The 25,104-nt window shown below is 47.6% G+C and overlaps 1 protein-coding gene across 4 annotated transcripts in view; it reads right to left on the bottom strand.

The window, feature by feature from the left end:
- Positions 1-25,104, bottom strand: part of MORC2 (MORC family CW-type zinc finger 2) — a 92,215-nt gene that overhangs the window by 25,087 nt on the left and 42,024 nt on the right. For all 4 annotated transcript variants that reach the window (XM_039505390.1, XM_039505388.1, XM_039505387.1 and 1 more), the window contains 3 exons: positions 16,686-16,765; positions 11,639-11,721; positions 10,509-10,594 (listed from right to left, as the gene is read on the bottom strand). In XM_039505390.1, coding sequence (XP_039361324.1) covers positions 10,509-10,594; positions 11,639-11,721; positions 16,686-16,765 — 249 coding nt within the window. The remainder of the gene's footprint in view (positions 1-10,508; positions 10,595-11,638; positions 11,722-16,685; positions 16,766-25,104) is intronic.

The raw sequence follows: 25,104 nt of genomic DNA, 5'->3' as shown, positions 1-25,104 counted from the left end.
GACAGAGGGGTAGGAGGGTGGGTATTAGAATGGACATGAACACCACATCTTGAAGAACAACAGTTTCGAGAAGGTGAGTAGCCGTTTTTTCTTCTTCCAGTGCTTGTTCATGTCCATTCCAATCAGGTGACTCACAAGCCCAAGTTTAGGAGGTGCGGTCGGAGTCATCCACTGATTGTAGCATCGCTCTCCCAAAGGCCGCATTGTCTCTGGCTTGCTGGGTGATTGCGTGGTGAAAGTGTGTATGGAAGACCACATTTCTGCTCTGCAGATTTCCTGGGTGGGAACCTATGCCAGGAATGCCTCTGAGGAGGGCTGAGCCCTGGTGGAGTGCGCGGTGATCAAAGGAGCGGGCACCTTTGCCAAGCGGTAGCACTCCTATATGCATGACATGATCCATGACAAGATACGTTGAGGACACAGGAAGACGTTTCATTCTGTCCGCCACTACCACAAATAAATGCACCGATTTTCTGAATGGCTTCATTCTCTTGATATAGAAGGCTGGCGCTCTGCGGACACACAATGAGCAAAGCCTTTGCTCCCTGGCGCTGGAGTGTGGCTTAGGGTAGAATACAGGGAGGAATATGTCCTGACTAACATGAAATTGGAAGACAACCTTTGGGAGAAAAGCCGGGTGAGGCCTGAGCTGAACCTTGTCCTTATGGAATACAGTGTAAGGGGGCTCTGAGCTCAGGGCCCTAACATCAGACACCCTCCTAGCTGAGGTTATCGCTACCAGAAACGCCACCTTCTTTGAGAGAGAGAGAGCAGGGAGCACATCGCCAAGCACTCAAATGGTGATGCCATAAGTCTGGAAAGGACCAGATTGAGGTCCCAAGCCGGGATAGGCTGTTGGACCTGCTGGAATAGCCTGTCCAGACCTTTAAGGAAACGGCTGACCATTGGGTTAGCAAAGACTGAGCAGCCCTCTGCTCCTGGGTGGAAGGCGAAGATGGTGGCCAAGTGAACCCCTATTAATGACATGGACAGTCCCTGCTGCTTGAGAGGGAGAAGATAGTCCAGTGTAAGTGGCACTGAGGCAAGCGTTGGGGATGGAAGGTGCTGCACAGACCAGACTGAAAATCTCCTCCACTTGGCAAGGTAAGTAGCTCTCGTGGAGGGTTTCCTGCTGCCAGGGAGAACTTGTCTGACTTTATCAGAGCAAGAGAGCTCCACTGAGTTCAGCCATGGAGCTGTGAGGTGGAGCGACTCGAGGTTCGGATGTTGGAGGTGGCTGTGATCCTGCATTAGTAAGTCCGGGAAGAGCGGCAGGGTGACCGGGGCTTCCACGGACATTTCCAGGAGTGATGTGTACCAGTGCTGGCGGGGCCAGGCTGGAGCTATCAATATCACCAGAGCTCAGTCCCTCCGTATCTTGAGGAGCACCTTGTGAACGAGAGGGACAGGCAGGAACGCGTATAGGAGACTGTCTCCCCATGGGAAGAGAAACGTGTCCACGATGGAGTCCAGGCTGTGACTCAGGAAGCAGCAGAATCGCTGACACTTCCTGTTGTGTTGTGTAGCAAACAGATCTATTTGGGGAAAGCCCCACTGATGGATGATTGAGTTTACTACGTCCAGGCAAAAGGACCAGTCGTGGTGGTGAAACGACCTGCTGAGATGGTCTGCCAGCTTGATCTTTATCCCAAGGAGGTACGATGCTTGGAGGTCTATCGAGTGCTCTACATAGAAGTCCCACAGCATGAAGGCTTCCTGGCCCGGGGAGAGGAGTGTGCACCCCCATTTGTTGATATAAAACATTGCCGTGGTGGTGTCTGTCAGGACAGATACACATCTCCCTGCTAGGCGGGCTCTGAAAGTCTGGCATGCCAGGCGCACCACTCTCAGGTCCCTGACATTCACGTATAGGGCAAGATCCGCCTGAGACGAAAGGCCTTGTGTTCTGAGGTCTCCGAAATGTGTCCCCCAGCCAAAATCTGATGCATCTGTCACTAGCGAGAGGGATGGCTGAGGGCTGGTGAAGGGGACCCCTGCACCTACTACCTGTGGGTTGAGCCACCACAGTAGGGAGTTGAGGACTGGGCGAGGCAGGGTTATAATCCTGTCCAAACTGTCCCGGACTGGCCGATACACTGACTCTAGCCATGACTGAAGAGGTCGAAGTCTGACCTCTGTACTACGTAGGTACAAGGTGCCATGTGTCCCAGGAGCTTCAGGCAATTCCTTGCTGTAGTGGGGAACTGCCTGAGATCTTGTATGATGTTGCCCAGCGACCGAAACCTCGCTTCTGGGAGGTATGCCCTGGCTTGTGTCAAGTCCAGTACTGCCCCTATAAACTCTATCCTCTGAACAGGGGACAGCGTTGATTTCCCTTCGTTTAGAAGGAGACCCAGTTTGCCGAACGTCATTCTCATGAAGCCGACCTGCGCCTCCACTTGAGACCTGGAGCAGCCCTTGACCAGCCAGTCGTCAAGGTACAGGAACACCTATACCTGCCGCTTGTACAGGAACGCGGCCACGACCGCCAGGCACTTGGTGAACACTCAAGGAGCCGCTGACAGGTCGAACGGGAGGACTGTGAACTGATAGTGGCGGTTGTTCACCACAAACCTGAGGTATTTTCTGTGGGGCGGAATTATTTGTACGTGGAAGTATGCGACCTTCAAGTCGAGGGTGGCATACTCCTGGATCCAGTGAGGGGATAATGGAGGCCAAAGAGCCATGAGAAACTTGAGTTTCTTTTCACAAACTTCTTGAGTTCTCGCAGGTGTAGGAAGGGCCTGAGCCCACTCTTGGTTTTCGGTATTAGGGAATACTGGGAGTAGAAACCCTTGCCCCTTCGCTTCTGAGGAACCTCTTCCACTGCCCCTAGAGAGAGGAGTGAGTGCATCTCCTGTATAAGGATTTGCTCATGAGAGGGGTCCCTGAAGAGGGATGGGGAAGGGGGTTGGAAGAGCACAGAATTGGATGAAGTATCCCCTCTCTACCGCGTGGAGTATCCAGCAATCCGAAGTGATACAGGACCATGCATGGTAGAAAGGAGATAGTCGGGACAAAAACGTAAGGTGGGGTAGATCCAGTTCTTGTACTGGTGCGCCGCCCTCAACTGCACCCTCAAAAGGCCGGTCTAGGGCCAGGAGGAGGCTTGGGCTGGCCAGAGTCCTGGCCCAAGGACAGGTGCTGTCTTTTCCTGATGCGCCTATTCCTCCCTCCGAGGAGAGTCCTGCCGGTTCTGCAGTTTATAGAACCATGAGGGAGGCTGAGGCCGGAAGTGCCTGCACTGAGTGGCAGGTGTGTGGAGGCCCAAGGACTTGAGGGGGGCCCTTGAGTCCCTTAGACTGTGGAGTCTTTCGTCCATTTTATCAGAAAATAGAGCCAGACCCTCAAAGGGGAGGTCTTGGATGGTTTGTTGTACCTTGTATGGGAGACCAGAGACCTGCAACCAGGAACTCCTCCTCATTGCAACCCCTGTGGCCATTGTGCGGGAGGCCACATCTGCCGCGTCCAATGCGGCCTGTAGGGAAGCTCAAGAAATTAGTTTCCCTGTCTCCACCAGTGCCGAGAACTCCGCACGCAAGTCCTGCGGCAGCAGCTCAGTAAATCTGGCCATCGTGCCACCGATCTTACGCGAGTATCTGCTAACAATGGCCTGCTGGTTCGAAATGTAGAGCTGCAACTCCCCAGTGGAGCAGACCTTCCTTCCCAAAAGGCCTAGTCTTTTAGCGTCCTTATTTTTAGAGGAGGGCCCCTGGTACTCACGCTGGTTAGCTGCATCAACCACCAGGAAATTGGAGGGGGGTGGAATATAGGTGCTCGTATGCCTTTGAAGGGATAAAGTACCGCCTCTCATTTCTCTTGGCCATAGGGGACATAGAGGCCAGGGTCTGCCACAAGGTCTTTGTGATCTCAGCTATAGTCTTTATTAATGGCAAGGCACTACAAGAGGGTCCGGAGGGAGTGAGGATGTCAACCATCTGGTCAGCACCATCTACCACCTCCTCTGCCTGGATTCCCAGGTTCTGGGCCACCTGTTGCAGCGGCTGTTGCAGGACCCTGTTGTCCTCCAAGGCCAGGGCCATCAATGTCCCCGCCATGGTTTCATCTGGGGAGGATGAGGAGGAAAGTCCTGGCAATGGGCTCTACTCACTCCCCTCAGCGCCCAGGTACTGCTGTGCCGCCAGGTCCGTGGCCTGCGGCGCTGGGGCCGCCGGAACCACGATCGTCAGTGCCGATGCCAGTGGGGCCAAGACTGCAGCTGCCGGCAAAGGTAGGGGTGTTGGTGGCACCGCTGCTGGTGGTGATTGCGGAGGGATGAAAGATGCCAAAGACACCGAGACGGACCTGGATCTTGACCCTTGGATTTGTCCGTAGCCCTGATGATACACCCAGGGCGTCCAGAAGGGCCGAGTCAAGGGTTGCCACTGCGGTGGACACGGCGTCAGATAAGGATGGCGATCACGGTGGGACCTGGACCATCTGTTCCTGGTCCTATCAGAACAGTAGGATTCTGCCTCTGACTCCGAGAAGGATGACCACAGAGCAGCAGTGTTCTGTTGTGCCTGCGAACAGTGCCGAGAAACAGGGGACCAGTGTGGCTCCCCTACATGGGTGGACCGTGCTGGAGATGGGGATTGGCGCACCATCATTGGTGGCTTGCCCCTTGATGGGAACAGGGGCTGGGCAGTCACCAGCAATTTGTCTCTCCTCTGCGGGGAGGACGGCGCCGTGAGATGCATAAAGTCCTGAGCTGCCTTGAACACCTCTGGCATGGAGGGGAGCTGTAGCTGCCTGCCGTGAAGGTCCAGAAAGCAATGAGGGTTCGGACTCAACTGGACCTCAGGGAGTGCAGGAGTCGATGAGACCCTAGGAGGTGGAGGAGCCAAGGTAATATGGCCCAAATCGGATCTCTCTGCTGCAGGCTCCTTGGGCTTGGGGGAGGAAAGCAACCTCGCTCCAGCCTCTTCTTTTTCTGGGGCACCAGGGATTGAGACTGGTGCCTCACAGAAGACTATCTATGGGCAGAGCTGTGGTGGTGCCCTGACTCCCTGGAGGTCCTTCCTCGTACCAGCTGGCGCACTGTCAACACTGGAGGACTGTGCACCGACGAGGAGGTGCTGGGTGTGGATTCTGCTGACTCCGTGTCAGATTGCGGCCAGAGTGCTGCCTCCATTAGAAGGATCTTGAGTCTTTGATCTTAGTCCTTTAAGGTCTTAGGGAGGAACCCTTTGAAAATTCTGCACTTCTCCTTCTGGTGCCTCTCCCTGAGACACCGCAGACCGGAAGAGTGCAGGTCGCTCTTAGGCATAAACTCTCCACTGTCCTCACAGAGCTTGAACCCTGGAGACCAGGGCATACCCCGGTACCAGGGAAGAGTTGTGGGGGGGAACCCCCAAAAGGAAACTTAAGAACTACTAAGACTATTAACTAACACTACAAACTATGAACAGAAAGAGTGGACACTGCCCAAACGCGCTTGCAAAGTAAAAGCAACAGTTTGTTCCAGCCAGACGTCACCAGCAGTAAGAAGGAACTAAGGGGGTGGCAGGTCCCTATATTGGAAACCATGAAGTTGCGACTGCAGGGGGTGTCCAGGCCAACCCTACAGATGCTGCTAAGAGAAAAATCTTCTGGCTGGCATGCATGCAGCATGCACACACCTGACTGGAATGGACTCAAAGAAGAACCATGGTTGCACTGATGAACATTTGGTGCAAAATATTTAAAAGTACTTGTCTACATTTTACATAAACTATGGTTCTCTAAATTAGATTGTAAATTGCTTAGGGCCTAATGATGCAGAGTGATGAGCACCTGTGCAATCCATACTTAGCACCTGTAGATTTTAGACTAGTAGATCCAGGATCAGGAAGAGACTGAGTGTTCCTTTGGATCTTGTACTGCACTGATTGCTATATCAGCACTTGCATCAGTAATAGCTATAGAGCATAATATATCCAATTTTTGTTTCCCAGTTTACATCAAGATTTGTAGCCCTCATGTGCTTCACCCAGATGAATCATTTCATGCCTCATCTGGTGAAAAGATGGAAGCCTTTTCTGGAGCTATTCAAATGTCCATAAATCATAATTCACGTTCTCGTTTTCTCTAAGACTATGAAATGTGTCATGTATGTGTCAGTTCTGATGATTTGCAGTTGTTAGATGGAAAGTTATCCTATGCTGCTGAAATATTTTAGAATAAATACCTGACAAGTTGATTTATTCAATGTCCATCCTCCTATTATTTGCATTAATGTGATTCTATACTCCTGGGTGTAGCCAGACTAGGAGATACAGGGATATTTTTAACTGCAGGGCTCTGCTTCATGGCCCGACAGATCAAAGACACAAAATATCTCCTAAAAAAACTGATCCATTAAATACTTTTTAAGTTCACTTTCTGGAGCTTTTGGGCTGTCCTAGAACCAAGATGTCCCAGTTGGGAGGCTAAGGGTACATCTACACAACAACAACAAAATCTGCAGCGGGGAGTCTCAGAGCTTGGGTCTACTGACTTGGGCTCATGAGGCTTGTGCTACAGTGCTAAGAATAGCCATGAAGATGCTCTGGTTCAGGCTGGAGCTAGGGTTTTGAAACCACCCTTCCCTGGTCTTCAGAACCCAAGCTCCAGGCTGAGCTGCAACACCTACACATCTATTTTTAGCACTGTAGCACAAGCCCGGTGAACCTGAATCTGTAGACCCGGGCTCTGAGACTTGCTGCTGAGGGTTTGGGGTGTTTTGCTGTGTAGATGTACCCTAAGTAATAAAGGCAGAAGCTAGGGACAGCAATCTCTTCCTTCCTTCAGCTGCTGGGTTAGTGTGTTGTAGTCATTTCTTGGGACTCCACTGGCCCAGAGCAAAGCTGATATGGCAGCCTTTTAAAGGAATTCTTTGAAAATGTTGCCATTTCATTAACAAAGAGATAAGTGCACATTACTAGGATGAACATGTTTATTAACGTTAACTTTGGAGATAAGGAATATCAGAAGGAGTGCCCACTTGGCTAGCAGTTGACAGACTTTTATCTAGTGTTAGGTGATCATTTATTTTGTAAATTAGATTGATCTCATCGCCACATTCATGCCCGGATATTTAAGAGTGGGGTAGGTTTTGATTGAACCAATTGTTGGGAGACTACCTGGAATATTTTTGCCCCAACTGATTTTTAATCCTGAGCATTTACTGAAGGAAGCCAACATTTTGAATACTGCAGGCAGAGAAGTCAGGGTTAGGACAACACAGAAACAGGTAATTCACACAAAGACTGTTTTGGTGTTAAACTTTGCCAGTTGGACTCCTGTGACTTGAGAATTTATGCACCTGTGAGCTTCTGTGACAAAAGGAAGGGTTACAGTGCACCTCCATTGCCTGGTGCCCCTCTGGAGCTCAAAGGCAGGAGAGTTATTTCCAGTTTCTAAAAGGCTTCTGGACACGGTATGCAATAGTTGTCTCACTACAAATTTAAGGGAAAGTTAATGGAAGCCTCTTTCAATGTGAACTCTCAATAGACCTCCTCCTTCTTACCTGTTACAAGGGGCCAGAGTAGGTTGACTTATCTTGCCAGACAGACAGTGGAGTTCATAATACAAAGCTTGTTATTAATTATTGTTGGTATTATCAATTCTGTCCCATTTGGTACGTTTCTGTTGACATTTCATAAGGCTATGAGGGCTGTCAGGACTGGTGTTAGAGAAGGTGCATTGGGTTTAGTGTATTAATGAAATCAGAACCAATGTAAGTTAACACAGTAGAAAGATGATCTAGCAGGTGTTGCAGAAGTCACCTATAATTCTCTTTTTTTAAGTGAAGAGTTTATTGGGAGTCTGGGGAAGGTGTTGTTTTGTACAAAAGGGCTCCCTTTACCTCCCGGGACCGTGTTCAATATCTTGCTTTCTAGACTTATATAGTTCTTCAGTTAGGGAGAGTCCTGACAAAAAGTCTTTGCTTACATGGGAGCCTGGGGGGAGGAGAGAGAGCGAAACAGCACATAGGGTTTTATGCTCTATTATTTGCAGACCTGAAGTTACTTGACAATTCACTAATTCTAGCTCCGAAATAAATTTGGCTAAATCTGTGTGTCTGGTTAATCAGGCTGGGAGTTTTCAGTTTTTGTCGCACACGTTCATTTCCCCACCCTGTGAAACCTTTTCGGACACGTTTAGCCAGGGTTAGGCTATGTACTAGAGCTAAGTTTGTTTTTGCAATTGAGAGCTTTAATGTCTGCTTAGGTTTTACAGCCTAGGTATATATTTTTTATTTCTGCAGTGGATTTCAATATTTCTTTAAAAAAAATGTTATATAGGGAAGTATGATCATGTGTGTTAGCTTTAAAGGTTTTCCAACTACACTCAGGGGTAAGTGCAGTGGTGCTATTCCTAAAGCTTTCTTGAATGTTTGTTCTTATAGTTTCACATTTGCTGTTTAATAGTGGGATGCTGCATTGCCAGGCGGAGTTGTTTGCTGGGATGCACTAGTGCTTTATATCTATTAATAAGGGAGACTAGAACATCCCCTTCGGCCCCATTCATAGGGTTCTATTTTATGCAGCACCTCCATCAGAACCAAGAAATAATTAATAAGGGAAAAGAAGTTATGTACATAGGAATAGGAGGAAAACGGTCTCCCACAGGGATTTCTGCATCCCTGAAGTCATAACTCTTCTAAGATCAATTTTAAATTCAAACTATTTTCTCTCCTCCTGCTGTCTGCGGGAGTGTCTATCTAGGTCCACATCTAGCAAAGAGTTTAGGTCAGTGCTTCCCATCGTGCAGTACCCTGGGGGGTGCAAGGGAATTTGTCTGGGAGGAGGGGCAGACAGACAGACCTCTCAATTGTTCTCAAAGTCTCAGCTTTCATTTTTAAATCGCTGAGTCTCTAAGCTGTTTTGGTTATGAAAAAAAAACTTCAAAATGTGAAGTGAGTATAACCAATTCATAGACATCTGCCTGAGTTTGCAGAAAGCCTGAAATCAACAGATTCTGGCACGGCCTACCCCAGCCATTTTATATGGGTGCTTACTCAATGACAACGATGACCATTAACAACAATGACATCTGAAGTATTTCACTGCTCATGAAAGCATGTAAGAAAGGTATATTAAGATCTATACCTGCATTTCCCAAAGTGGGAAGGGAATTAATCAGGATGTGTGCGCACAGAAAGTATACACATTAAGCAAGTCAGTTAAGTCTAACACCACCTTGAGGAGTCGCAGGGCGAATTCCATTTCCTTGAAGGAGGCTCAGCTTTTGATCTCGTCATATGAATTTGCAATGGGAAAAAAGGTCAACAAAGCTCTCACCGGCATACTACTGTTTTCTTCTATGGGCTCATCTACTGTAGCAAAACTACCAAGATGAATCATGTTATAAGACAACAGTCACCCAATCTTGCTGTGACATGTTACTGAGGTCAGATCTACACCTGTGAATTAAAACGGACATAGCTATATTGCTCATAGCTGTGAAAAATTTCGTGTCCAGTACACTGTAGATAGTTCACTAATTCCCACTGTAGATTGTTAGTTTGACAAAAGAATTCTTCAGTCAACCTAGCTACTGCCTCCCAAAAAATGGATAAACTACACTGATCGAAAAATGCTTTCAGTCAAAGAAGGAAGCTTCTACACAATGGCGCTACGATGGCATAGCTGCAGTGCCATAACTGTGCCATTGTAGTGTGGAGATAGCCTGAGTTCTATTACAAACCTAGTGCCACCACTGGGTAGCGTGGTTATAGTATGATTTGGTCCCATGCACTCAGGCAAAGCTAAATCATGCTGGAGTGGCTATTGCATTAGATTGCAACCCCCTGATCATGCTAGTGCAGCCCTAACCTCATTATCTGGTAGTAAAGGAAGTCTTCAGGACATAATAAACGTATCATCTTTGTGAGTTTCCAGCACACAATATCACCGAGAGAGCAGGGAACCCGCCATTTACCTCAATGGGAGAGAACTTGATTATGAACACTTAGGATGACCTCTCCGGTACTCATAATACTGAAGATGTCCCGCTAACGTGCTTATCCAGAATGGCTTTATGGACCCCTCAGGTCCTGACTTTGCATTCATTTGAAATGATGTTTTATGGGGATACGCAGGCCAGTGTTGTCTAAACAAAAACAGTCCACTATTCCTTTCACTGCTGGACAATTAAGTTGCTTGGTATCAACATTAAATTGCCCATCCCAAGAGATTACTATCTGGATTACAAAACAATGTGGATTTCTATAAAACCAGGCTCGCAAACCACAACAAATACATTTTAGCAAGTTCAGTAAAGAAGATGGGCATGGGGAGCCCCAAGCTATCAGAACAGCAAACTCCTCTCAACAAGGTCACCTTGCAAGGTCAAAGGTGCAAAGCTCTGAATACCCTCACCTACATGGGCTTCAGAGTAGCACTGGATATGTTCCTTCAACAAGGCCAATTGGGTGGTCCCTTGGGATGAGGCAAGATAACAGAGGGACACCTGCTACAGCCTGAGAGGGCTACAGAGTAACAGCTCGGGACAACTGAAGCCCCAAGTGGCTTTGTACTCACCGCTGCTTTGCCTCCTTGATCCGCCGCTTGACATCAGCCTCTCTACGCATGGTTATGGCTGAGTTCTGGACTTGCCGTAGAGTCACCTGCAGACATGAAGCATCTCACAATAAAACCAAAATTAAACATTTCTGTAGCATCTCTCCTTCCAAGGATCCAGTAGCATTTTACAGACTTAGACACAGAAATCTTCTCACTAGCCACAGTAAACAATGAAAACAGCTACCTCTGGGGTGAAGCACAATTATTTAACCACCCTCAGCAACATTACACAACAGATTAGAAGAGGAAACAAAGAATCCTGTATCCAACTGAAACAGTAGGGGGAATTTAGGAAGGCAAAATGGAATTTAGCTAATACTAATACGCCAACACAGTGCTGTGGATTAAGGAATTTCGTTTTACAGTACTTCTCACGAAAAATCAAAGCAACCTCTAGTAGTAGGTTGATGCATTTTTAATACTGAGTGCCACCTTACTGATCGCCTGGTATTTCCTTGAAGGTCTCCCATCCAAGTACTGACTGGCCTAGCCTTGCTTAGCTTAGTTTTCAGAGCTGGCATGAGTGTTGCACAAGGTGCAGCTTCAGAGGAATACTGCTTATGAGAAAAGAACAAAAATTCTAGCTACAAAGAGGGGAAATTTAGGACCAAACTGCAAGCCCAACAGAAGAGTGGAAGCCATAGAAACATCTGGAATTTTACCACTATTCAGGCTTTCTTCACATTCCTCCACTCTCTTTAGAGCAACGGCATTGAACAAAGGACCTTTACAATCAAGCTGACCAGCACCCTATACTGACACTCTGGCAGAGTCTCGCCTGTCCACTGCACATACATCCTGGGGTACTTCACTCCATGCAGAAGCAATGCTCACATGGCTCCCTCAACTGAGTGGAAACAAGACACTGTCAAACCCTGCAAAATGTAGGCACATCTGTTGAGGAAAACAGACATTAAGGATGCCTGGGAAGACTGAGCACAGAATCAACCCAATAGCATCTCCAGCAGAAATGGCCACCTGTCCACACTGAAACACCGGTTAGTACTTGGTACTACCAACTCCACTTAGCTCAGGGAGGGGTGGCTCTGAACCCTCAGCAAACAGGCAGAGAAATGCAGACGTCTCACCCTGGAGTCTCGTGTGAGATCCCCGCCCAGGCGAAGTTCAAGTGCACGGGCTTTACTCTCTGCCTCTCGAGCCTTCTCCTCCGCTGAAAGATATACAAAGAAGTAATGTTAATACATAATACTCAAGAACGCGCCACCACCATGCATGGCACTTCCCAGAAATCTATATCCCAGAGAGCTTACAGTCTACATCTGACTAATACAGGCAAGGGAGAGATGACAAGCTGACATAAGAAGGTACACAATAAAATCTTGGACACAAGAGGTCAGACTACCAAATGTGAGCCTAAGGCTGGGCAAATGAGGGGAAGCTAGTGCTCGAACTGAGGAGAGTGGAGGAAAGCCAGCCACCAGTGAGTCAGAAGGAGCTCTCTAAGCAGACACAAGGGTGTTGTGGGCACTGGGGGTGAGGGCAAGACGTAGAAAGAATAAAAGGCACAACAGCACAAGTAGGAGTCAAAGGGAGCATCAAGGTGTGAAGGATGGCAGAAAGCAGGTGAGTAGGGAGAGAGAAGGACTGAGAGGCAGAACTGTGCAATGCTGTGAAAGCAAAGACAGAGTTTAAACTTGATGTAGAAAGAGGCAAGAAGTTAGTGAAGGGACTTGTGTGTGTGGGGAGGCATAGAATATTAGGGTTGGAAGGGATCTCAGGAGGTCATCTAGTCCAAACCACTGCTCAAAGCAGGAACAATCCCCAAACAGAATTTTACCCCAGTTCCCTAAATGGCCTCCTCAAGGACTGAACTCACAACCCTGGGTTTAGCAGGTTAATGCTCAAACCAATGAGCTATCCCTCCCCCCCCAAAAATCATAGATTATCAGAGTTGGAAGGGACCTCAGGAGGTCATCTAGTCCAACACCCTGGTCAATGCAGGACCAATCCCCAACTAAATCCCCAAATGGCCCCCTCAAGAGTTGAGCTCACAACCCTGGATTTAGCAGGCCAATGCTCAAACCACTGCGCTATTCCTCCCCCCTATGGTTGGGTGGGAAAAAGGTTACTGTAACAGTAATTTCTTAAAGAGACTGAAGAGGGGAGAATCTTGGAGGAATTAAGTGAATTTTGCCTGGAAAGGCTCACATTTGTGTTATGTACAAAGCACAAGGAACCCAATATTATGAAGATTAATCTAAAATAGCAATCCGAGCATATTTGTTCTTAATTGCTAGAGTCTTCATGCACACTCACATCTACATAACAGCCCATTTGGTAGCTTGAGACACTCAATTGCGAGAGGAGTGAAAGAGACAGGATGGTTCCTGACTCTAGCTGGTGGCATCAAAATTCAGACCACCCATTGGTCTATCTACGTGACACTCCAACCACATCCACAGCTGTCTCTATGCATACCTCAGTTAGAAAAATGAGAAGTTACTTACCTTGTACAATAGGAAGAGATCTTCAAGATGTGATGTCCATATGCATATTCCACTAATGGGTGCACATGCACTTCATGTGCTGCAGTTTGCAGTCTTTTGGCCAGCAGTGTCTGTATGGTGCCAAAAGTCATCTCATGCTTCATGTCGAAGGCATTCAAGGGCAGAGCAAGCCAACTGCCACTTAATTTCCTCTCAACAGCAGAATCCAGGTGTAAGGACTCTGAGGTAGAGTGAACGGAGGGCAGGCAGTGGAACATGCATACCAACAAAACATCCTGAAGAACTCAAATTATACAAGGTAAGTAACTTGTCATTCTCAGGTGCTTGTCCATATACACATGCCACTAATGGTGACTTCCAAGCAGTGATCCTGTGCCACAGAGCTTGGAGTCTTCAATAAAACAAGAACTGCAGCACCACTTCACCAAAGGCAACATCAGACCTGGAGGGATTCATCCCGCGCAGAATGTTTTGTGAATGTGTGAACCAACATCTAAGTTGCCCATGCAGATGTCAGAATAAACACATTCTGTCGGTATGCTGAGTGTTTGTCATTGTGTCCCTGTCTTCAGGATATGGTATTGTAATACCCATTGTGGTTTTCCTCTGTTTTACATCCACAGGTTAAGGGGGTTTAAGGGCTCTGAGCTTCACGCTCTGGTAACTGTTAACAACCGAGTGTGTCTTGCTTATGTTGTTTATTGTCTGAAGGGGTCCTCGTTTAGTTTACTGACTAGTGACAAGTATTTGTGTGTGGCATCTTATTCTGCCTCTGTCTTAATAAATCACCCGATGATAGATGCAGGAGGGGGTGGGATCTGCAGACAGCCCATCTTCTGATCTGTGTAGACCATAGTTAAACTGTTTTGGGCTAACACTACTGGGTCCAGATTGTGTTGGGCTGCCTATAAAGGACATTTCCCACCCACCCATTTTGATGAGTAAGTCTGTCTAGCAAAAGGTTTTATGTTTAGTCCGAGAATTTCCTGAACCTGCAGAGAGCAGTCTATCAGTAGTGCTCAACAAGCCAACATTCAAGGCATCAGGTGCAATGACTGCAGATCTGACCTTGCTTCTGAGACATTATGTCTGGGCAGAATGTGAGGTGTAAGTGAAGCCACCTGGATATCTGCAATAGTCTGGTTAGTCAGTCAAACTGTCTCAGCCAGGAAGAGGTTATTGGGTAACAGAAGTTCATAGCCTTATCCAGTCTGATCTGTGGGGATCAAGGATATGAGTCCTTGAGCTCAACCAAAGAGAAAGGTATCTGGTAAAGACCCAGGGCTCAGACCCGTCCTGGAGCAGAAGTATGAGGATCTGGTGTTTTCCTCTGTGGCAAAAATGTCTATTATGGGAGTCCCCACTGATGGAATACTGGCTCTAGGCCTGACTTCTTGAGCAGATTTGCAGTAACCAGCCATGAGTGGCTGCAGCAGAAGTCTGCTAGGTCACTGCTGATCCCTAGAATATGTACAGCCAATGTGGCTTCCCTGTGTTTATGATAGCACATCCAAAGTCTGATGGCTTCCTAACAGAGAGGAGATGACCACTGGATAGGGACTGGCTGAGGCTGGCTTGTTCACTACCAGGACTCTGGAGCTCTTCTCCTCTGGGTCTGAAAAGACTTCCATGGATTGCTACAAGAGAAGGTGCTTCAACCTTGCATCTCACCGGTCCTTGCAGAGAATGATAAGCACACCAAACATATCTGTATATGAGACTCTCCTACACATCTGTATAAGAGACATCTACTGTGTCCATCTTTCAGAGGTATGAGTCCATCATGGATTGGATAGGGCTTGAAGCCTGCAGATTTCGAGACCACCATGTTAAGAAGCACTGTATGAGAGGGTCTAACCATCACTACTCAGTCTAGATAAGTCAACATAGATCACAGCGGTCATGTCAAAGAATCAGAAGAGTTCTGTAGAAGATTTTTGAGACAATTTAGCCAAAACTAGGAATCATCGGGTTGGACACTCACCAGATTAAGACCTGCTGCCACAGGTGGTAAGAGGGAACCGAGGATGGGTCTTCGCCACCCCACCCTTTATGCCCTTCCATGGGAGCATAAGTTGGTACAGGGCACCTACACAGCTCTGACGGACACTACTAATCAAAAAAACCCTCCAGTCTCACAAACATGGGCACTGCCAGTAGGATCTACACTGACACATACCTGAAGAACTCACTTTATTCATTTCTGTTAGTTTTCAAAGGAATCTTTGCATACATATAGAGAGGGGAGGTAAATGCTTCTCAACCTAACATTATGAATTTGTTCAACTGACCAAACCTAAGGTCATCCTGTACTGTCAGATTCAAATGCAGATTCCTCCACTGGACATTTCACTTTCTTCACAGAGAGGAGCAAGAAATCTTTATTCTTATTTCTAGATTTGGTTTTGCTCTCCGTGAAGGAGGGAGAAGAGTGTATAGAACAGGGGTCCCCAACCATGGCGCCCGCCGGGGCGTCTAAGCATGCCCGTGTACTGGCCGGCGGACGAGCATCTGCCGAAATGCCGCTGACAAGCAGCGTCATCCAAAGGCATCGCCGCCGAAATACTGCTGATTTTCGGTGGCATTTCAGCAGCGATGCCTCTGGATGACTCTGCTTGTCGGCGGTATTTCGGCGGGGATGCCTATTGATGTTGCCGCTTGTCCAGCGGCATTTCGGCGGATGCTTGTCTGCCGCTACAGTCTTCTGTGGCTTGTTGTCTGGCGCCCACCAGACAAAAAAGGTTGGGGACCATAGCATGACAAGGTGGGGAGAACTAAGATGAGTATCCCACTCTGTAAAGTAAGAATAGGACCCCTCTGCAGACACTTTCAGATTAATTTCTAGAACCAGACTAGCTGAAACAATAAAAAGAAGTCTCCTTGTGAGTGACTGCTCCTTTAAGGTAGGGGACGTGAGGGAATAACAGAACCAAGAGGTTCCATGGTACTGAAAGAAGAGAGCAGCAGCATAGGGGAAACAAGGAGGAAGCTGCTATTTGGCTCCAAAAGGAGTAATAGAGGAGAGGGAAGATATACACAAATGTTTGGCAATACAGAAAAGGGAGAGAAAACAAAAGATGGTGCCAGAGAAGATTAAAGGGAAGGATGAAAAGAAAACTAAAGTTCCAATGGAAACATGATTGATTCATCGCCACCTCCATTTCCCCCTCACTCTTAGACTTAGCGACTGATTGTCAGAGCCCCCTGCCCCACTCCCAATCTCTGCCAGATATGGGGGCACATTTACCCCTGTATAGAGACAAACTTCCCAGGAGGGAACAAAGTAATCAGCTCTAGGGAAAGGAGAAGCAAGTAAGGAAAACTAAGGTAATGATTTCTGTGTGGGGAGTTGGGGATAATGGTCCCTTGGGATAATACATGCACAGGTTAGACAATTAGTGTGAGAAAGAGGAGAATGTTTGTGTGGTTAAGGGAAGTGTTATTTTCTGGATCTCTGAGCTCCATATAGAATGCTCACAGAAGGAAATCACCTGGGAAGCTAGTTCTGTGCAACAGAGGGAAAAGGCTACGCTTATCCATATGACCATCAGACACGTATAGGCAGGGCATCTGAGCAATCACGGCATTCACTACAACTGTTGCCATTACAAGGCAAGTCAGAAGGCCAAGCCTGGCTTCACCATTCCTGCACACACCCGGGACCCACCTATCCGAGCCATGTGCTCCGCTTTCTTCACCTCCTGCTCCGCACGGGTCTTGAAGCGGTTTGAAGTGTATTTATACATCCTGTGATGAACAGAATGTATTTATTAGTGATTCCATCAGCCATCTCATGCACAACTATACAAAGGCTGCATGTAGCAGGAATGGCAAAACAGTCCACAGATTATGCAACGTGCCAGAGGCCACCGTCAGCCTTAATAACCACCTTGTCCAGAGACTAAAGGTCCCCACATTCCATTCTCCTCACCAAAAGGGAGACCCTTCATGCAGCCATTCCCACACCCAACCCAGAACCTCCTGACCAAGTTATGCTGATCTCTCAAGCCGTCCTCCCCCCAAAGTCTGCATTGCATATGCTATCATATATTTAAAGTAGAACTGGGCAAACATTGTGAAGATGAAGGTTTGGGAACCTCAAACAAATTTCTGACCTGGCAAAAACAGAATTTGTGAGCATCATTTCTTGTCATTTAAATCCATCCCATTTGGGCACAGGACTGGCAAAAGGGTTCTATTCTTAGCTCTCCCACTAAGTCACGTTGTGACCTGCAAAAATCTCTTAGGAATCCATTTTCAAAATTAGTCACGGATTTTTGGCTTTTAACTTGATACCCCTTGGGTCTGGTTTTTAAGAGGTGCACAGAACCCACAACTCCAAAGCCCATGGAAACTAGGGTTTCTCAGATGGCACCAAGATCACCTTATTCTTAGCCTTGGTCTACATGGGGGGGGGGGGTGAGTGGCGGATAATTACGCAACTTCAGCTACATGAATAACTTACCGTGGTGAGTCGACTGCTGCGGCTCCCCCATCGACCCTGCCTGTGCCTCTCGCAGCGCTGGAGTACAGGAGTCGATGGGAGAGCGCTCGGGGGTCAATTTATCGCATCTAGACTAGACTAGATGTGATAAATCGATCCCCGCTGGATCGATCACTGCCCGCCGATCCAGCAGGTAGTGTAGACATACCCTTAGAAGGCTCCAACAACAGGGATTCCAGAACCTCCCTTGGAAGCCTATTACAGTGCTTAACTATCCTTATAGTTACAAAGTTTTCCATAATATCTAACCTAAATCTCCCTTGCTGCAGATTAAGTCGACTATTTCTTGTCCATTCTTCAGTGGACAGAGAATTGATCATTGTCCTCTTTATAACAGCCCATAATATATCTGAAGATTTATCAGGTCCTCCCTCAGTCTTCTTTTTTCAAGAATAAACATGACCATGAGGAAAGATTATTTAAAAAAAAAACAGGAAAGTTTTTTAAGCCTTTTATAATTTTTGTTGCTGTCCTCTGGACTCTCTTCAATTTGTCCACGACTTTCCTGAAGTGTGGCGTCCAGAACTGGACACAGTGCTCCAGCTGAGACCTCACCAGGGTCAAGTGGAGTAGAACAATTACCTCCCATGTCTTACATATGATACTCCTGTTAATATATCCCAGAAGGACACGAGCCTGTTTCGCAATTGCATCACATTGTTGGCTTGTATTCAATTTGTCATCCACTGTAGCCCCCAGATCCTTTTCATTGTTCCCCATGTTGTATTTGTGCATCTGATTTTTTCTTCCTAACTGCAGTACTTTGCACTTCACTGAATTTCATCTTGTGGCATTCACCGTCAATGTCATTTTGAATTCTAATCATGCCCTTCCAACTGCAAGCAATTCCTCCCAGCTTGGTGTCATCTGTAAATTTTATAAAAGACACTCTCCACTCCATTATCTAAACCATTAATGAAAATATTGAATAGTACTGAACTCAGAACAGATTCCTGTGAAAACCCACTAGATGTATCCCCCCATTTTGACAGTGAACCATTGATAACTACGGAGTACAATCTTTCAACAGTTTTACACCCACCTTATAGTAATTTCATGTAGACATTATTTCCCTAAAAGCAGCAAAGAATCCTGTGGCACCTTATAGACTAATAGACGTTTTGCAGCATGAGCTTTCGTGGGTGAATACCCACTTCGTCGGATGCAAGTAGTGGAAATACTGATTATTTCCCTAGTTTCCTTATGAGAATCAAGTATCAGAGGGGTAGCCGTGTTAGTCTGGATCTGTAAAAGCAGCAAAAAGTCCTGTGGCACCTTATAGACTAACAGACGTATTGGAGCAGGAGCTTTCGTGGCTGAATACCCACGTCGTCAGATGCATGTCACTTATGAGAATGTCACTTGGAGGTGTATGACAAGTCTTACTAAAATCAAGATATATCACGTCAACAGCTTTCTCCCCAGCCACTAGGCCAGTAACCCTGACTAAGAAGGAAGTTACACTGGTTTGGCATGATTTGTTCTTTGACAAATCCGAACCAGTTATTTCTTTATAATCCTATTTTCATCTAGGTGCTTACAAAATGATTGTCTTATAATTTGTTCCATAATCTTTCCAGGTATCAAAGTTAGGCTGTCTGGTCTAGAATTCCCCAGGTCCTTTTTAAAGGCAGGGTGTTCATGTACCCGTCTCCAGCCATCTGAGACCTCACCCATCCTTCATGAGTTCTCAAAGATAACTGCTGACAATTTTGAGATTGCTTCAGCTGGTTCCTTAAGTGTCCCAGATGTGTATTCCACGAGAGAGAGAGAGAATGTGAGTGTGAGTGTACACCCAACATGCTGGAACATTTTGTCTAGCCATACCCATAGAGGGATGACACTCACACCTCGTGGCTGTGGCTCTTCCCCTGGCTATATCAGGTAGTGCCACCCCAACCCTCATCAGTTTCTTTGCACCGAAAGTCTGATGCAGAGGGGACTGAGGGTGGGTTGTGGAATACATGCCTGCATCACTTCTCAAAGAACCACAATGACAATAAGTAACCATTTCTTCTTCGAGTAGATGCAGACATGTATATCACTTAGATGACTCACAAGCAGTACCCCAATCTGGAGGCAGGGCTTGGAGTCTGCTGGAATAAGGATCACAGGACCGCCCCTCTGAGGCCTGTGTCCACTCTGGACGATGCAGTAATAACACAGTGGTCCGTAAACATATATGTGGCCAGCCTCCAAATGTCTGGTATGGAAATGTCATTGAGGAATGCTATCAACGTCGCTTGCGCCCTCATGGAGTGAGCTCATATCCTCTGAGTAGGCATAACCAAAGCTATTTCATATGCAGTCTTGATACAAGATCCATCTAGAGATGGTCTGAGCAGAGACCGCTTGTCCCTTCACGCAGTTCGCATAGGAGACAAACAGGCAAGGTAAAGCACAAAATGGTTTAAGTCCTATCTAGATAAAATGCCTGACATCCCCTGACATCCAAGTTATGGAGACGCCGCTCCTAAGGGGAAGAGGACCCGTGTTCTTCCCGAAGTCGCAAATTCATCTGAATCAGGCGGTGTAACTGAGATGCCACCTTGAACAAAAACTTTGGGTGCAGTCAAAGTGTCACTTTGTCCTTGGAGAATTGAGTGTAAGCTGGCTTGGCCATGAGGGCTTGCAACTCACACACCCTTCTTGTGCATGTGATAGCTATCAGGGACACAGTTTTCTGAGACAGAAGGGGCAGTGGACAGGACGTAAAAGGCTTGAATGACAGGCCCATGAGAGCAGCCACAACCATATTTAGGTCCAAACGGGCACCGGTTTTCGGACCGGAGAATGAAAAGTGGAGAAACCCTTTCCGAAATCTCATCACCATGGCATTGGAAAAAATTGACTACTCTTGAATGGGGGATGAAACGATATTGCTGCAAAGCACACTCTTAGTGAACTGACCACAAGGCCCAATTTCTGAAGATGTAACAGAATGTTGCAGTGAAATTGACAAGACAGCCAACAGCTAATGTAAATAAATCAGTGTCTACGCTGCATGGCCCTAACTGCACCAACATAAGCCCTATGTCTCTGGTGGAGGTGGAGTTATGATGCTGGTATAGTAGGGCACTTACATCAGCAGAAGCAAGTCTGGAGTATAGACACTGACATAATTAGGTTGATGTAAGCTGCCTTATATCGGCTTAACTGTGTAGTGTAGACCAGCCCTTTGTCGCAAACAGGCTGATGGTGCGGACACCCCCATGTGGCAAAGATGACCTGGAGGACACGCTCCTTCAGAAATCACTTGCGGTTCAGGGAGAAGACCCTGCTGAGATGGCCTGTGAGATGATTTTGCACTGTTGACTGCTACCGGAGTGATGTCTTCTTCGATGCAAAATTGCCACAGATTGATCACCTCCACACAGAGTAACCTGGAATGTGCTCCCCCTTGTCTGCTCACATAGTACATCATAGTGGTAACATGCGAACCACTGAGTGTCTTATGCGGTCCCCGAAGGCACAACATACATTGTGGATGGCCCAAAGTTCCAACACGCTGATATGGAGCGAGGCTTCCTGTTCTGACCAGATGTTCTGCAACTTTAACGAGTCCAGATGTGCCCCCCACCCAGAAGAGAAGTGTCAGGTGGAGAGGGCCAAGCGAAGGGGACTCCTTGGCACACATTGTGTGGGGACTCTCACCAAGGCAAAGAATCTAGGACTGGTGGACGCAGGTGAACCAAACTGTGCAGAGAATGCAGGGCAGGGTGGTAGACTGTCCTGAACCACGTCGCCAGGTTGCGCCTTCTCCCTCTTCAGAACAGGCCTACTTGCGTGCAAGTGGACATGCAACCCAATAGGCTCAGGCACGTGGGGACTGTCGTGGAGGGCTGAGATTGCAGACTGAGGAAGAGCTGTTGCATTGCCTGGAAGCGGTCGGTCGGCAGGAACGTCTCGACCTTGTGGAATCTAACAGGGCTCCAATGAACTGGATTTTTTGAGTGGGAGCTGAACAGGAGAACCGTATACTGAAAGCGGCATTCTCCTGCCACAAAACAAAAACTTTCTATGGCTCAGGAGAATTGCCACATGAAAGTAGGTCCAGAGCAGCAAACCAATCATTCTGAAACTGCGCAGGGAAGATCGCTGATTGAGATTTCACAGGATCACTCTCATACTTGATAGATTTGCTGAGGCTGCGAAGATCAAGAATGGGTCTCCTCCCCCCCTTGGATTTCAGTATCAGGAAGCACCAGGAGTAAAAGCTGTGGCCAGAGTGTTCTGGCGGAACTTCCTCCCCCGCTCCCAACGTCAGAGAGCTGACCTGCTCAATGAGAGTGTTTTGTGAGAGAGGTCCCTGAAGAGGGACGGGGAGGGGTGTGGAAAGGAGCTGTGGAGAGGAACTGGATTATGTAGCCCAATCTGACAGTGTCTAGGACCCAGCTATCAGAAGTAATCGAGTCCCGAGCACTGTAAAAGTGGACCAGCCTGTCCCCAAAGGGATGGAGGAACAGAGAGGGTAGGGTAATGACTGGACCAGTGCTCTGGACTCAAGAGTCAAAATGGGTACTCAGCCAGTGCCTGGGGGCGGGGGGGAAGCACGGAATGCCCAAAGCCTGAGCGCATCCTCTTTTGGGATCTATCCCCTTTCTAGGGTATCCCCGTTGTTTCGGGGGAAAAGACTGCACAAAGGAATGCTGTGGGCAATACTACTGCTGCACCCCATAGTGGTGGACAGCACATGCAGCACATAGTGGACAGCACATACACTCCCAAGGATTTCACAGCAGCCCGGGAATCCTTAAAGCAGGGCAAAAAAAAAGGCATGCCTGGGAATAAGACTCGGCTGTCAAAGGGCAAGTCCATTGCTTTCTAGATATCCAAAGCAATCCCTGAGTTCTGCAACCAGGAAGCCGTCCTCATAGTTTCTGCCGAGGCCCTGACCCTGGCCAAGGAGTCCACAACATTGAGGGTGGACTGCAGGGGCATTTTGGCTACCAAGAAGCCTTCCACAACAAATACCAGAAACTCCTCATGTGAGGCCTTGAGCAACTGGTGATTGAATTTAGACATGGCTGACAAATTGAGGAAATCATATTTGGACAGCAAAGCTTGTTGATTTGTGATCCTCATCTGTAGGGATGGTGAGGTATAAATCTTCCTGCCCAGAAGAACCAATCACTTGGACTCTCTGTCCTTGAGGATAAACTGGAACCTACCCTGTTGGAACCTCTTACCACCACCACCACCACCACCACCACGGAATTCGGGGCCCGATGGGAATAAAACCCCTCAAATCCTTGCATGGGAACAAAATACAAAATAGCACTTTTCCATGCACTTAAGTCACTGGTGGTACCGAGAACAATGGTGTACTCCACAGGGCTTTCACCAGCTCAAGGAGCACATCACTATTAGGGAGGGCCAGTCTCCCAGGAATGGCGGGCTGTAAAATGTCCACCAGTTTGGTGGTTTTCTCTTGGAGAAACTCCTGGATGCCCAGGGATCCAAAACATACTGTAAAAGATCCTAATACACCTTGAAGTCTTCTGGAATAGAAGGGGCGGATGAACAAGGAAGTATGGTGACAAGGATGAGGGGCTTGGCTGAGCCAAAACCAGCTCTCGCTCCCATGTACCTGGGAGGACTCTGGCAGCTCAGCAGAGGGGAAGATCATTGATGTCTGGCTTTACAGCTAATCTAGGTGACTTCAGCTTTGAACAGGATAAAGGGCAGGATCTCAGAGCAAGGAGCATCCTACTGAGTCCAAGGAGGCCACTGATATGGGCAGGGCATTGGTGGCCAGTAGTGGCCAGGACATGGACCATTGTCTCAGCCACAGGGCATATGACAACTCTGGGAGTCATATTGATCCACTGGCGGTCCCTGGAGTTCATTGGGTAATGCAGAGTGGGAGGATGACGACTCCAACTTGGAATCAGAGACCCAGGAGGAGCAACGCCTAAAGGCATCGACAGGCGTTCTGATTCATCCGTCGCCCAGAATGAGGTGTGGATCGGTGTCCCTGATGAAGGCAGTACTATTGGCACCAACCACAAGAGGCAGCCGCACTCTCTGAACCTGAGGGTGATCTTCGGCCCGAGTAGGGCCTCAGTACCGGATCAGGCTGCATAGCCTGTTCAATCAGGTGCTGCTTGAGACAAAGGTCCCTCGCCATCTGAGTCCACTTCTTGAACAACCTACAGAACAACCAACGCTTTTTAAGGTGGGTCTCACCAAGACAAAGCAGGCACAGCGTGTGGGGGTCGCTGTTGGGGATTACCCCTCCACATGAGGGACCACAATGAGGGCATCAATGGAGAACACTATCTACTAACTATACAATAAACTAAATGCAAGGTTGTGCAACTACAACCATACAAAGCTCCGATTCCAACAACAGGTGGTGAGAAAGAACTGAGAGGGGTCAGGGTGGTGCCACCTCATATAGCCGGGGAGGGGTCACAGTCATGAGCATCACCCCTCCACAGTTACTGCTACACAAAACCCTCCAGGCTCCAGCACGCTGGGCATGCACACACCTGAGCTGAATACATACAACTACACGAAGAACTGCCAGCTCTACAGAACTCCTTTATCCCTTAGATTTTCTTTCCATGGACCTTACCTATGAGTTCTGAGTTCCTTAGAGTCTGCTTTTTTGAAGTCCTTATTCTGCTTCTCACTCCTTCCCCTTTCCTTAGAATTATGAAATCTATAATTTCACGATCATTTTCTCACAAACTGACTTCAACTTCCATATTTACAACCAATTCCTTTTAGTCAGAATTAAGTCTAAAATGGCTGTCCACCTGGCTATTTCCTCCATCTTCCAAAGGGGCTTTTCCATCCTGCATTTGGTGCAAGAGGCTCATTGGCCCTTTGAGACAGAGTACAGGATCTTGAGACCAGAGTGGCTGAACTGGAGGAACTAAGCCCTGGTCTACACTACGAGTTTAGGTCTAATTTAGCAGCGTTACATCGATTTAACCCTGTACCCGTCCACACAACGAAGCCGGTTTTTTCAACTTAAAGGGCTCTTAAAATTGATTTCTGTACTTCTCTCCTGACAAGGAGATTAGCGCTGAAATCGACCTTGCCAGGTCAAATTTGGGGTAGTGTGGTCGCAATTTGATGGTATTGGCCTCCGGGAGCTATCCCAGAGTGCTCCATTGTGACTGCTCTGGACAGCGCTCTCAACTCAGATGCACTGGCCAGGTAGACAGGAAAAGGCCCGCGAACTTTTAAATCTCATTTCCTGTTTGGCCAGCGTGGCAATCTGCAGGTGAGTGTGGATCTCATCAGCAAAGGTGACCATGATGGAGTCCCAGAATCACAAATGAATCCCAGCATAGACCGAACAGGAGGTACGGGATCTGATCGCTGTATAGGGAGACGAATCCGTGCTATCAGAACTCCATTCCAAAAGACAAAGTGCCCAAACATTTGAAAAAATCTCCCAGGGCATGAAGGACAGAGACTATAACAGGGACCCGTAGCAGTGAAACTTAAGGAGCTCAGGCAAGCCTACCAAAAACCCAGAGAGGCAAACGGCCGTTCTGGGTCAGAGCCCCAGACATGCCGCTTCTATGATGAGCTGCATGCCATTCTAGGAGATGCCCCTACAACT

The sequence above is a fragment of the Mauremys reevesii genome, linkage group 18 (genome assembly GCF_016161935.1).
Source record: "Mauremys reevesii isolate NIE-2019 linkage group 18, ASM1616193v1, whole genome shotgun sequence".
Lineage (NCBI taxonomy): Eukaryota > Metazoa > Chordata > Testudines > Geoemydidae > Mauremys > Mauremys reevesii.
This window is presented reverse-complemented; position numbering and strand designations above follow the sequence as displayed.